The sequence below is a fragment of the Nestor notabilis genome, unplaced genomic scaffold, assembly GCF_000696875.1.
Source record: "Nestor notabilis isolate BGI_N333 unplaced genomic scaffold, ASM69687v1 scaffold4656, whole genome shotgun sequence".
NCBI classification, from domain to species: domain Eukaryota; kingdom Metazoa; phylum Chordata; class Aves; order Psittaciformes; family Psittacidae; genus Nestor; species Nestor notabilis.
The window spans coordinates 24,758-38,600 of NW_009933162.1; the positions used below are offsets into that span (position 1 = coordinate 24,758).

General features: G+C 43.0%; 1 protein-coding gene across 1 annotated transcript in view; it reads left to right on the forward strand.

Annotated features, from left to right (window-relative positions):
* Positions 1-13,842, forward strand: part of CMIP (c-Maf inducing protein) — a 33,433-nt gene extending 19,591 nt beyond the window's left edge. Inside the window, exons 10-19 of the mRNA XM_010016732.1 lie at positions 319-345; positions 819-867; positions 2,065-2,172; positions 4,655-4,771; positions 6,222-6,362; positions 7,312-7,359; positions 8,084-8,230; positions 9,738-9,843; positions 10,960-11,030; positions 13,614-13,842. Coding sequence (XP_010015034.1) covers positions 319-345; positions 819-867; positions 2,065-2,172; positions 4,655-4,771; positions 6,222-6,362; positions 7,312-7,359; positions 8,084-8,230; positions 9,738-9,843; positions 10,960-11,030; positions 13,614-13,667 — 868 coding nt within the window. The 3' untranslated portion in view covers positions 13,668-13,842. The remainder of the gene's footprint in view (positions 1-318; positions 346-818; positions 868-2,064; positions 2,173-4,654; positions 4,772-6,221; positions 6,363-7,311; positions 7,360-8,083; positions 8,231-9,737; positions 9,844-10,959; positions 11,031-13,613) is intronic.
* Position 13,843: the final 1 nt, after the last annotated feature.

Consider the following 13,843-nt stretch of genomic DNA (forward strand, 5'->3'; position numbering starts at 1 on the left):
ACTGACGTTAGTCTGAGTCCTTAGACTGGACTCAGGGAAAGCTACCAGATTTGTTCCAAGTGATATTTTGGTTTTCATTCATTTTTCCCCCTAGATTAATGAAGGAGATTTTACCTGATCTTTTTGGAAAGATCAGGTATTAACAAATGCTTTTATTATGTGGAAAGAACTGAGAAGTGGTTGTGTTTTGGTTTGCTTTGTTTCTTCTTTTTCTTTTTTCTCTTTTCCCTTCCTTCCATCCTTCCTTCCATTTCTTTCTTTGTTTTTTTCTTCCCTTCCTTCTCCCAGATCCTCATACTCTTCTGTTTTAAATTTCAGGGCTCTTGCACATGAGAAATTCACAAAGTAAGTTTTGGGGGCTTGTTTGCTTTATTGAAGGGGGGGTAATTATTTAAAATACTTGTACTAGTCAATAATAGCAATGGTACATTATTTGATATTGTGTCTCTAATGTTTTTTACCTGTGAGGGGCTGTAAGCGTGTTCTGTTAGTAATAAAAAGATGTAGTTTTCTTTGTAATTTACTGTGACAGCAATATCCCAAGGGCTAAAGGCACTGGGTGCTGATAGGGTTTACAGGCATGTTTGTCACTGCACGTCTCTGAAACCTTTTCTAGCCTATTGTGAACAGACAGTGTCCTTGGTAATCACTTTTAGCCCTTACATTTCCTTCCTGTGGAAGCAGTTCAACTTGTTTCTCTCTAAAGTGCATGAATATATATTGTTTAAGGGGTAATTGAAGAGAAATGTGACACTCGCATGAATACTGCAACCAGCAACGGCTTATTCATGTCCTTTTACCTTTTTTTTCCCCCCCAGGGAGCTCAAATATGTGATTCAGAGATTTGCAGAAGACCTGAGGCAAGAAGTGAGTATATTGACAGGTTACACAGATTATTAACTGGGGGAGTTGCAAGAACACTTGTTCCAAAGATTTCTCCTTAAGTAGTTTGTTTCAAAACATGGTGTGGTTTTGCTGTGCTTAAGTCCCTTAGGTGGTAATAGCTGCTCAGGGCACACGGTGTTAATATGAATGTTTTCTTGCTTTATGTATAAAAGTGTGTTGTGACCTCCTTGTCTGGCATCAGTTGATGTCCTTGGTCTGCAGTAAAGTGCAACCAGCAAGATCTTCCTACTCTGAATCTCACAGAGCTTTTCATCTTCCATACAGAAAAAAAAAAAAGGAAAGCAAAATCCATGGATCCTTGCAGCTTACGAAATAACAGGTTTTATTTAGCTGCTTTTCAGTTACATTGTGTGCAAATGACCATAATTCCCATGAATTAGCAGGAGAAAGGGGGTGGGAGGTGTGTTACTGGAAAGAGGGCGTAGTTGTAGCCTCATGGTGGCTGACTGCTGCACATGTAGCTTGTTCAACATCATCAGCCGGAGAAAACCTTAATTATGACTCCTCTATTAAGCTGTGGGAACAGATACAGTAATCTCTACAGTGGGCCAAATTTAGACTAATGGTAGCTCACTGGTGCCAGTTCTTTAGTGCAACTTCTGTCTTACATATTCCTGTTAATTTGTGGATTTCCTTCACCCTGATTCTGGTCACATTTTATTATAGCAGGAGTAATAAGGATTTTTAATTATTGGAAAGAGCAAGCCGTCAGCCAACTGCATTTGGTGTGCAGATCACATCAGAAGTATAGACGCACATGGTGGTAGGAAGGGGGGAAAATGGCAGAAGCTCAGAAATTTTAGTCTTGTCTTGTTTTCATTTGTGGTTTTGTTTTGTTTATTTTAGGGAGGGGGGTTGGTTTTGTTTTGTTTTTTCAAGTGAAAGGAGCTGTTCTAGATTGGAGCAATTTTGCATGTGATTTGCGTAAAGCGAATGAAAAAGGCCATGCAAGGAGTGATGATACAGCTTCCCTCCTTGTTCATGCTGCAAAAATGAATTCTGTGAGTGGAGGCTTGCCTGCACTCTGTAGATTGGAATATTAACCATGAATTTCCAGCAGACCCTGGTTTTGTAGTGACTTCTTTTGGCCAAGCATGGGAGACACCAGTGTTCACTGGCAGGAACTGTAACCTTCCCAATGTCTTCACTTTTTGGCAGGTCCACTCATGCTTGCTGAGTGTGCGGGCTGGCAAAGATGGCTGGTTCCAGCTCTACAGCCCTGGTGGAGTGGCATGTGATGATGATGGGGAGCTGTTTGCCAGTATGGTACGTGTCTGCCATAATGTGAGTTTAGTAACTTCTTTGCAGTAAGTAACTAATGCGGCTTTGTCATGGTTCTGTAAACTGGAAGTGCTCACCAGGAAATCTAAATCTTTATATCACCAAATTGATTGAAATTCCTTGCAATCACAATTTGGCTAACATGTCAGCTTTCTCTTCTTGAACTTTGGTTGGTTTTGCACTGTGCAGTGCACAGAACCATGCATATATACATATATATGTGTTTGCATATGTATTTTTGTATTTATAAATACATGTGTTTGTGTGTCTGTATATAGAACTCTTTCAGAATATGGAATATTGGGAGGCAGGTGCAACAGACTGTTCTGCACATCCACACCTATAGTTTTCATTTGTAGGCTACCCTGGAATTTAAAGCCAACAGTAACATTGAATTAATCAAAGGGTGGATATATAGATATAAAAATACGTTAGCAGTTTCTCTGCCCAATTACGTTGTTGTGGGGACGTATAATTAGAAACCAGCATTCTATTTCTTAGTAGTTAATTCTTTTGTAACTCTCAGAAAGACTAGACAGAAAATAAAAGTTTTAATCGCTGATGCTGCCACTGGCTTCCTTGCAGCCTGGGTCAAGTCACGTAAGTCTCACTGTTTATTAATTCTCTGTATACCAAGTAAGATGGAAATGGTATTACTTGCTTTCCCTGGTAAGGGGAGTAACATTTGTTGAAGTTGGGTGTACAGTGAAGTGACTTTCAGGGGGATCTATACTTAGTGCACGTCCCCCTGTGCTGAACATTTTGAGACATAAAGAACATGCACGTCTGTTTATATACTTAAATCCAGATGGATCAGATGATACCTTTAAATCAGGTAATGGACAAAGACTGTTCACAAAAGGTTTCATCCCTCTTCACTGATTCTGTCTTTTGTGTTTGGAAGGAAAACTTCTTCAGAACTGTGTAATTTCTCCTGAGAGCTTCTGTGGTCCAGGATATTTATGAGCATCAGGAGATGGCGTGCATGAGAGCACAGTGCTAACATACATCAATATGCAGTACTCTGTGCCCTTTGCAAGGATGTTGATAAATACTTAAAGAGCTGCTAACGACTAACCATAAAGTTTGGAAAACATCCTGTTCATAGATGGATCTTGCATTAAGTGGTAGCATCAGTATTTTCCGTCACTCAAGAAAACCTCCTAAAAACCTTAAAAACCTTAATGATAACTGCATGAAATGAAATCCTTCTTGGCGTTAAGCTTACTGTTTTTAAAGGATACCTTTAAAAACATGGATGCTTAAGAAAATATTTTGTGTTTTTTCTAAAGGCCTTGCTGGTAATGAAGCCACGAGGAAGAAGAATTGCATGGTAGCACATGATCTGCATAGAACTGACCCCACCATGGCGTGGTTGTGATATTTTCAGCAGTGTTGAACATAGTCCAGGCAATACTATGAACCAGGGGAACCACAGAATGTATTTACAAGCTTATTGTAATGTAGACTCAACTCTAGTTAATGGAGCTCTTACTGCCCAGGTCATTGGAAACTACAAATTGTCACACAGTGCTCTGCCAGCAAACTGGTGAATCAGCTGTTTGGGCCATAAAATAGGACTTTAGCTAGGAAACTGAAATTCTCTGCAGCTAACCTCTAGGGCTTTTCAATGGGAAAGAATATTGCCAACATCTTTTGTGAGAAGAGACTCTTTAACGTTTTATTTGTAAAAGTGGCTTTGCATTTCTGCCATAGGTGTTGCTATGTGATACCATCCCATGCTTTCTGGAGGTAGGAGTCTCCAGGACACTGTTGTCAACTAGTGGACTCAAGAGAGTTTTACTCAGGCAGTGTTCTCAGCATTTCTTTCCTTTCAGGGAAAACTGAGCAAGAGAGAAAGCAAGATAATGACACAAGAGCATGTGAAAGCACATGAAGTCATCTCTGACTTAGGCTCAGGACTGCTTTCTTAAGGCATTCCTTCCTTTCCCAGTCAGTTCCTGTCTGCTCATTCCGAACAGGTGATTTTGTCTGTCACCACCCTTAAGCCAAGGCTAGTGTTCAGCCAGCACCACTGCGTTTTACCTAGACATCCAGCCCACACAACCCTTGCTCACCAGCTGGCACTTCCAGAGAAACTGGACTGCAAACAGATGTGAAGGCAAAGTCTCCTGTGGTTCCCCTGGGGCTGGGTTCATCGTGTTAGTAGGGATGGGGGCAATCGCACAGCTGCTCTGGTGTTTCCTGGGGAGCCTGTATCAGGCCTCTATCAGCTGCGCTCCTTCATGGAGGAAAACTACCCACTCCCTCAGATCTCACTAGGTATCACTTCCAATCAGCAATAAAGCTGTTGAGAGATTGCAACCATAATGGTAACGAGGGACCCCTTTTCTTTAGATTTGTTGCAAATACTTAACGTTTTGTGTGACTGTCTAACAATGTCGCTCCCAGAGGTACATGTGTTTCTTAGGCTGACGCCTCTAATTGAGCTCTGTTTCTCGAATAGGTGCATATTTTAATGGGATCCTGCTATAAAACAAAGAAGTTTCTGCTTTCGCTGGCTGAAAATAAATTGGGACCTTGCATGCTACTGGCCTTAAGGGGTAACCAGACAATGATTGAGGTAAGCCCTGAACATAAGTGGTTATGGTTTACGAGCAGTATTCAGGTTTCACACTGCCTTTCCCAGAATTAAGTGTAGTGGAATTGGAGAAGCCAAGTTCAGGTTTGTGTCATACCAAAAACCAGCAGTTGTGTTTCTCTTCATTAGGTGCAGTGGAATATTGTTGTTCTGCAGGTATGAGTGTGAATTACATGAACAGTGGCTGCAGGAATATTTGGAGAGAGATTGTTTGTTCTAAATCAGTTTCAGAGGCCAAGTTGGGAAATAAATGGCCATGATGATGTAGGCTGTGGGGAGGGGTCAGAATTCAGAACCTCAAGGCTTTTCCATGACTAAATTCCTGATGCTTGTCCTGCCACCTGCAAAACGAGCAGTGCATAAGTACTGCATTTACAAATTTACCTTATTTACTTGCATTAACAGTTGGGGTTTTTGTGCTTACGATTGGTTATTTTGTTGAGCTAACGGTTTAAACATATTTTTCTGGGTTTCTTTAAAGATGTTTCTTGCTAAATGCCATCATGCATTTTAAATGGAAACAGAGGATGGTTAAATAGGTGGAAGGAGTTAGAATTTTTCCTTGAGCTAGATCTGTGTGTGCGCTAATTTAATCCAGTAAATAAAAGAGTGCGCTGTGTGAATTTGAATATAATGTTGCTTGATTTTTTTCATTAAAGATAATTAGAATGATGGAGGGAATGAAAGCTTTGCATTCTAATTGCAATGGCATGATGTGTAGCTGAAAAGGCAAGGCAATATGAGGGGGGCAGCTTGTGTCCTAAGCCCATGCAACCCGTTGGAATCGTTCCCTGGTGTCTTAACTTGCTCCTGGCAGTCCCTTGCTCAGGGGTGAATCAGGCATATTCCCAATGAGATGCAGGGTGTCTTGGCCACAGCAGCAAGTTCCCAGCATCACCTTATCTGATGTGGAGAGAGCCTCCCTGACCATTCCTTAACCTGCCTCATAGATAGGATACACTTCACCTGCATTCTGCTGGCACTTAGGGATAGAAAATCCAGCACTTAGGGAACTGCTTTGCTCTGCTGATGATGTGTAATATCCCAAGTGTGCCAATCTGCAGTCTAGCCAGTGTACCTGGGAAACACTGGATCGATTGTACCTGTTCTGAAGCAGGCTGTGGTATGAATCCATCTTCCAGGACTGATGCAAAGTAATTGCACCTCTCAGTCAGAAGGAATGAGCACTAATGGAAGACAGAATAGATAGTCTGACTTTCAGACATTAGAGTTCATTCTTTACGAATAAAAATTGGTTTCTTGTGCTGGAAGGTCAGCAGAGGTTGCTGTGATCCTCTAATCTAGCCTGCATAATGCGTGCTTTAAGAACTTACCTCAGTAATTTAAACTACAAAGCCAGTGTAATTAGGATATTTTGAACAAACTGAGTATAAGTACTGCAGTGACCACTCTTCTTTCTTCCTGCTGCTAGATTTTGTGTCTGATGCTGGAATACAACATCATTGATAATAATGACACCCAGCTCCAGATCATCTCTACCCTGGAAAGCACAGACGTGGGAAAGAGAATGTATGAACAGCTGTGTGACAGGCAGAGGGAGTTAAAAGAGCTGGTATGTCACCGGGCATGCAGTATTGCCATAGCACATTGTGGTCTGTCCTCTCCAGAAATGGAGGTACAAAAGAAAGACAAGCAGGGTGTGAAATTCCCAGTTAACAACAGGATGGGAGCAGTATTTGGAGAGTTCTACTGTGAATATATATACTGCATGATATTTACTGATGTGTTTAATCCCATACTATGTTTATGAATGATATTCAATAACCTGCTTAAAATCCGTGTGAAAGAATAAAGGTGAAATCCTGATGTCTCAAGATCTTGGAAGTCAGCTTGTCAAATTCTGCCACCTTTTGACATATAAGTAGCAAATGGTTCTAGTGCTGGCCAGCATTTCTTAATGCTGTCACAATCACGACATTTCATGAGATGGTCTTTGGGTCTAGTTCTCAGAGCAAGAGCCTACGAGAAAAAGATTCTTTCCCCCTTACCCCCCCCCCCTTTTTAAAGATGAGATCTACAGTTTGATTGCTCTCATTAACACTTTTTCACCTATGCAGACATACCCACAATCTTCCTCCTCCCTCGTTCACACTTATATTTGTTGTCTTTAACCCCTGCCTGAAAAGCATATGCTTTTTTTGAAGTCAGACATGATTTTATCAGCTGTGCAGTCTCTACCCCTTTGCTATCTTAGCCCAGCATGTTAAGGCTGTTTCCTTTAAAGTGAAAGTAACCAAGTAATGCGAGGCTGAATCAGACAAAATGCTGACCCATAGCGTGAAGCTGCATTTAGTGGACGTCCCCTGGGTAGCAACAGGCCTGCATCTAGCACGCTCAGGAAAGAATCTGTCAGTGCAGAAACAGCAGGGACAAAGTGGAAGGGCTGGCAGGGAGCTTTGAAATTGGAGCAGGGTTCGCCCTAGTGTTGAGCTTGATAGACTTCAGATGGTCTGAAATGTAGAATGGCAACTTGTTTGACCAAAATATCTTCTGTCTTACAGCAAAGAAAAGGTGGTCCCACAAGATTAACACTGCCATCCAAATCCACTGTAAGTTAATCACATCAATAGAGATGCGAGCTTTATCTTACCATATTTAAACACTTGGTTTATGTTTATGTGGCACAGTGGTTTTGGTGAGTTGAGAGGGGGGTCGTGCACTCTCTCTGTAAACACAACTGGAGTTTACAGAACTAAAGGTGTATTTCTGCTCCTGGGCCTGTGCAGCAGTTTCCAGCACAAGTCCAAGCATCAGGCTGTCAGGTTTACACTGGTGTGCAGATTTGGAATGGTAGATTTGGGGGCAGAATCTTGCACTAAAAAAAGCAGACTTCACAATGTCCGGTTGTGGATCTTAGACACGGAGGTCTGAAAGAGACCCATCACTGTTGCAGTTAAGCCTGGTGCAAACCCGGACTCTCTTCACTGAGGCCAAGTGATGGTCTTGAATATGGTTTGGATCTAGAACTTGCAGTGAAACCTTCATTAAGTTACAGGGCCCACTGAAGCCTTCGTGTCTTGTAAGGATACACATTGAAAGACAACTTTTGTCCTCATGTCTGGATAAGTTTTTCCCAGGGTATGTGAAGCAACACTGCCACAAGAGCCCAGCTGCCTGCCAAACAAACAGAAACTTCTCTGTGTGGTTCTCTGTTACTGTAAACAAGTCATATAATTGTGCAACTCCTGCTGGTTAACAGTATCGGTGACACTGCTGCATACTGCAGGCTGAGGAGTCGATAATCTTGCTCATCCCTCTCTGCTTTGCTTTCAGGATGCAGACCTGGCCCGCTTGCTAAGCTCAGGATCTTTTGGGAATCTGGAAAACCTCAGCCTGGCCTTCACCAATGTGACAAGTGCTTGTGCTGAGCACCTCATTAAACTGCCTTCTCTCAAGCAGCTGAACCTGTGGTCAACTCAGGTAAGTGCTTTACAGACTGAAACTCAGAGCAGGAACCAATGCTGACTAATTCTGAAATTTCACATTACATCAGCACGACAAGAGAGTGTGAAGAGGCTTGTTTAGAAAGAGTTTGTCTTTGTGCTATTTTTACAGGCCCTTTCTATGGTCTAGCTCATCTTGGAGGCTGATTTTTCTTTCCCACCTTTCTTCTATTATTTCTTACAATTTATTTTCAATTATAGAGGAGTTGCTGCTTGGGTTGAATGTTCCAGTTGGGTGTTGTTGATACTGAGTATTTTGCTGTGCTGCTTTTCATCTGAGAAGCACTTATGCTGTCACCCATTTGGGGTGACAAAAAGGAGCCTGTGCAGCTCATCTGGTCAAGTGAAGTAGAGAGCCTGTGCAGTGCAGGCAGTGAACTGCTGTGAATGCTGATCAACCAGAATTTCTTTGAAAACAGCAACAACAAAAAGAAACTCAAACAATGAATAAATGGCAGGAACTATAAATGAGAATGTGGTTATTTTCTAAGCAAAAAGAAGCCAAGTTAACTGAACAAACTATTCAGCTGATATTTGAAAAAGTTTAAGTTAATTTTTTCTTCTATATTTCCCTGCTGGTTTTGGTCTCTGCAGTTCTCCATTGAACAAAGTGAACAGGTTTTCCTCATTTTCTGTTAGCACCTATTTGTAGTGCTCGCTGAAAATATGTTTATTCTCAGTGCAACCACAAAAAGCAGCATTTATTTTTTTCCACTCAAATGTCATGTAAATAATCTTGTTTTGTTTTCTTAACTACTTTTGTATCCCAGAAATTTCCTCTTTTTCCATGGGGAATATGAAATCCGATCTGATTGCTTGCTTGTTTTAACACTGTCTTGTATCTCCTCCAGATTTGTCCTAACAATGTAACTTTGGGATTTGAAAACTTTGATGCTTCTTGCTCATAATGGGTTTGATTTCATTGGACAAAGAGCCTGTTTTTTGTATCATCTTTTTTTTTTTAATTGTTTAAAAAAAAAGTTTAAATTCCATTTATTTTGTGATATCCTGGTTTCCATTAATCTAGAATTTAGCAACAGCAGAAACCAAGTGGGTCAATAGAACAATTACCAATCAATAGTACATTGTTCTTGAGACCAAAATAGCTAATTAATACCAGTTGCATTATGCTGTTGTTTTGTGATGTGGTTGGGAACTGGCTGGGACTGCCATAACCATCTTGTATAGCCCGGGTGGGAGTGCCCTCATACAAAGTCCAGACTTCAAAGGCACCATTCTGATTAAATGATGGCCTGCGGTTAAGTGCGCACAAGTCACTTACTTAATTTTTCTGTTCCCTGTCTGCAAAAACGGGGATAAAACTATTTGCTTTCTCCCCCGTCATTTTAGACTGTGGTAAACAATCAGAGTGTGGCTTTGAGGGCTGATCTGCAGACCTTGTTTTAGTGCGCCCTGTTTGCACTGAGCTGCTCACACATGATGTTCATGCACTGTTTGAACCCAACTCTACTTGCACCCCACAGTTCGGAGACGCAGGGCTGCGGCTTCTCTCTGAACACCTCACGATGCTGCAAGTGCTCAACCTCTGCGAGACGCCTGTCACAGATGCTGGGCTGCTGGCACTTAGTTGTAAGTGACCGAAATAAGCTACAGAGGAAAATGACATGGGTTTGGAGGAATTCACGTGGGTTCAGGCAGAAGATTGATTTCTCGGCTGCCACGGCGCTGCTTCCGCAGGGATTTAGGAACGGCTGTGGTCGTGTTTGGGTTTAAACTTCCCTCCTCCCTGCCCACTCAAGTGGCTGTTAAGCTGCAGGCAGGGGAAGCAGGAGGGTGATCTGAGCCCAGTGATCCTCAATGGGCTTTGCTGTCCCAGACTGTACTCTGGCTCCTGCCTCTGACTTTACCAGTCGCACTTGTGTCAATCTCACATGGTGACCTGTTGCCCTGAGACTTCTCAACTTCGTTTCATGGACGCTGTCTCCCTGGGTGGAAGTTTGACCTTGTAATGCAGGAGGGGAAGATTGCAAAACCACATAGCAACTTACTAGTGAGTTTAGTAACTATGAGCAGCAGGTTTTCTACCCTCTCCGGACCTTTTTTGTTCCTTCTTTTTGGGGAGGTGAAGCCCTCATTATTCTTAATTTAAATAGGGTGAGGCAGCGCGGGGCCATCTAAGCAGCATTCAGGATTCCCCCGTGCACTGAGAGCTGCTCGACGTGCCAGAGTGAAAACCTTTCCTGCATCCAACAGTGTATCATAAACCTCGCCTCTTGGGTTTAAAGGGCTCCTTTAATAGGCTTGATCCTACACAGACGTGCCAGACAGGCCAGTAGTTATGGCTCATCTTAGGAAACTATTCTGCTAAGTAGTGGAGCCTAAAATGGAAGGGGGGGAGGGAGGACTGCTAGATCAGCATGGCCCCTGCGTGCACCGTGCCGAGCACTGAGAACGGGCACTATTCAGAATAATGTGCAGGAAACTGATTATGAGAAGTTGCCTGAACTCCTTTGAAGTCAGCGGGCTTAAGCATATGCTTAATGGCCCTTCCTAAATAGGGACTTTTTCCTGGATCGGGGCCCAAACAGCTGTTTATCCATTTGTACTTCTATATTTTACACTATTCAGCTTTTTCCTGAGTGCACCGCACACAGTCATGTCTTGTTTATGCTTTGACCTACCGTAAGCTTGGTATTATAAGAAAAGGCAGCATGATCATAAATATCTCTGTGCTTTCTCTTTTAGCCATGAAGAGCCTGTGTAGCCTGAATATGAACAGCACCAAACTTTCAGCAGATACCTACGAAGATCTCAAGGTATTTCTGAATTGCATCCACTAAACATGAAAAGTATCTGGCCCATGAGAACTTGCACGTTTAGCAAGAGTATGGTGGTAGTGCCTAGAGAGAGCTGCCTCCATGGAGTGGGTGGCATGAAAGTCATCTGAAGAGGGTGAACTGCATTGTTTTGGGGAGGTGATGACTGAAAACAGCATTGTGAGGTTGCTGGCTTTGATTGACTCAGGAGACAGTTCATGTGCTGAATAGGTAAGTATGAGGTGGAATCAGAAACTGAGTCTTTTCACCAGTGCTGTCAACAGTAAAGGTTTCAGAAACAGGAGCATATCATTTGTTTCTGATGAAGATACAGAGGCAGGTAAAATCTAGTTCACACCTCCAGAGCCGTGTCCTGTACTGTTAACAGGATCAAACAGTATTACAGAGCCATGTTGCAGAATGCAAAGGGAGAATTAAAAGCATTGGGGAAGGTGCAGGTTTATCTCTGACACCTCTAGGGCTGGAACTGGGCTTTAAACAGAAGCGCCTGCTCAGATAACCAGGTCTGAGTTTAACATGTGAGATTTGTACTATGAATTTACAACTGCTTCAGCAAAATTGCATCAAGAACTAGAATGTAGCTGTGGAAGGGGAACAGCCCAGGTGCTTTCAGGCAAAGACTGCCTGAGATGTGTTGGCTTTCATGACTTTATGTGGACTTCGTCTTCCCTCTGGTGTTGTGTGAGTTGCATCTCACAAAGTCTTACTTTATAAACACAATGGCTCAAGATGAAGCTCAACATTATGTTGTCTTACGTGTTGAAACCTTTGATTGTGCCAGGCTTACAAGCTTGGGTTGAGTTTCGAACTTGAGGCAAGTCCTGAAGCTGCTCTGCTTTCAAACTGCAGCATCTCTCTTTGGTTCCGGCTGTGGAGCCAGGGCTCCCCCCGCGACTCAGTTGCAGTGCTGCTAGTGTGGATTTTTCAAGATCAAGTTTTTAAAGCTTGTGTCACAACTGTATATGCAAAGAAGTTGTCCTTGGACTTAACAGCTGGTTTGCAGATGGGTTCACACAATGAAGCTTGTATCAGGTCTCGAGCATTTATACACAATCAAGGTCAATGCTGCATTTGGCCCAGGGCTCTGAAATCAAGTCTATTGAAATGCTCCCCCAGTCCTACCCCTGCTTCTGAGCCCCTTTGCTGCTAAGTTCATACCGAAACTCATATTTTCCTAACCGGTTCCCTCTGCTCTGGTATTGCATTAACAGTCCTTAGCAGCAACTAAGAAAGTGACTTGCCAGGGCAAACAGCAAAACTGGCTGTGAGCAAAGGCCTGATGATTGCAGAGAATTAAAAAAGCTGAGGAAACTTGTGCGTCACTTTTTCCCCCCTCTCACCTCTTTCATTGAGATTTATCTTGGTGGCCATTTTTTCAGCGCTCTGTGTGTGTTCAAAGGGAGGGTAATAGTTTCTTCCCCTGGGGCACATGGTTGTAGGTCTGTTGGGAACGGCTCAGACTTCAAAGAATGCATTTTTGATACAAATCTTTCCTTCTTCTCCCCTTGGTCTGTGAGAGCACTTGGGGCACACGCCAGTGATGACATTTCCTCTCTTCTCCATCCCCCACCCCACTAAACACACTTGCACACACACAGACACCCACATATGTACCAGGCAGGCTGAACCAGACAATAAATAAACACCCACTACTGAAGTCATTATTGCCTAACTGAAAAATTATTTGCTGGCAGTGTCTGTAGGATTATGACTAGCTCTTATCAAAATATGCATGCACATAAATCAAGGAGTGAGGTAATAATGAGTCCTAGAAACTTCCAACTCCTCAATTATGCCCTAGCCTAATTAAAAGTGTTTGTTTGTTTTGAGAGAATTAGCCGTACGATTATGGTCAGAGAGCATGGAAATGGGATCAATAAGTAGGAACCCTGCAAACAGCAGATTCACCTCTGCCTCGCTCAGTGTTATTCAGGAACAATATGACCAAATGCAGTGGAGTGAAGGAAAGGAGACTATGAAGATGTCAAAAGTTGCTAAAAGACGCTCAAATGTCTTTTAATACATGGAGGGAAAAATCAAGCAGTGACTGAGCGTGGAGGCTGAAGAAGGAACGTGTGGCTGTTTGCTGCAGTTCGAGTGCACTGCCTTGATAGGTGCAGTTTGTCAAACAGGTTTTCATAGAATCATGGAATGGTTTGTGTTGGAAGGGATTAAAGCTCATCCAGTTCCAGCCCCCTGCCATGGGCAGGGACACCTTCCACTAGAGCAGGTTTCTCAAAGCCCTGTCTTGTTAAGCATGTGTATAAAGACAAGGACCTGATCCGGACCTGGTGTCTGGTGCATGGATGTTACCAGGGCTGCCAGTGGGACTTGGTCCTGTGTGTCCGTGGAGGCTCCGCACCATGTCCCTTCATTAACCCCTGTATGCTCCAGCTCAGCGCTGGTACTCTGCAGTGCCGAGGGTGCAGTGCATCTCCCTGCACTTTGTGGCCAATAGATGCATCCTCCCAGATGCATCCAGGTAAGGATTTGCCAGGAACTTGTTCCCAGAGTCCCAAACATGTGCCATTAATTCTGCCTTTTCCCTACCCTCCTGCACAGGCGAAACTACCCAATCTGAAGGAAGTGGACGTCCGCTACACCGAAGCGTGGTGAACTCTCTCTGCCTCTGACTCTTCTCTTTTGCTTCTTGTGAGAAGGAAAAGGTTTTTAAAACAAACAGAGAAAAAACAAACTAAGAAAATAACTTTTGTCTAATCCCTGTAGAGCAGTGAGCTTTGGGACTTGGTGTTGGGAGTTGTGGTTGTGGGGGAGAGGAGTGGTGTTGTGTG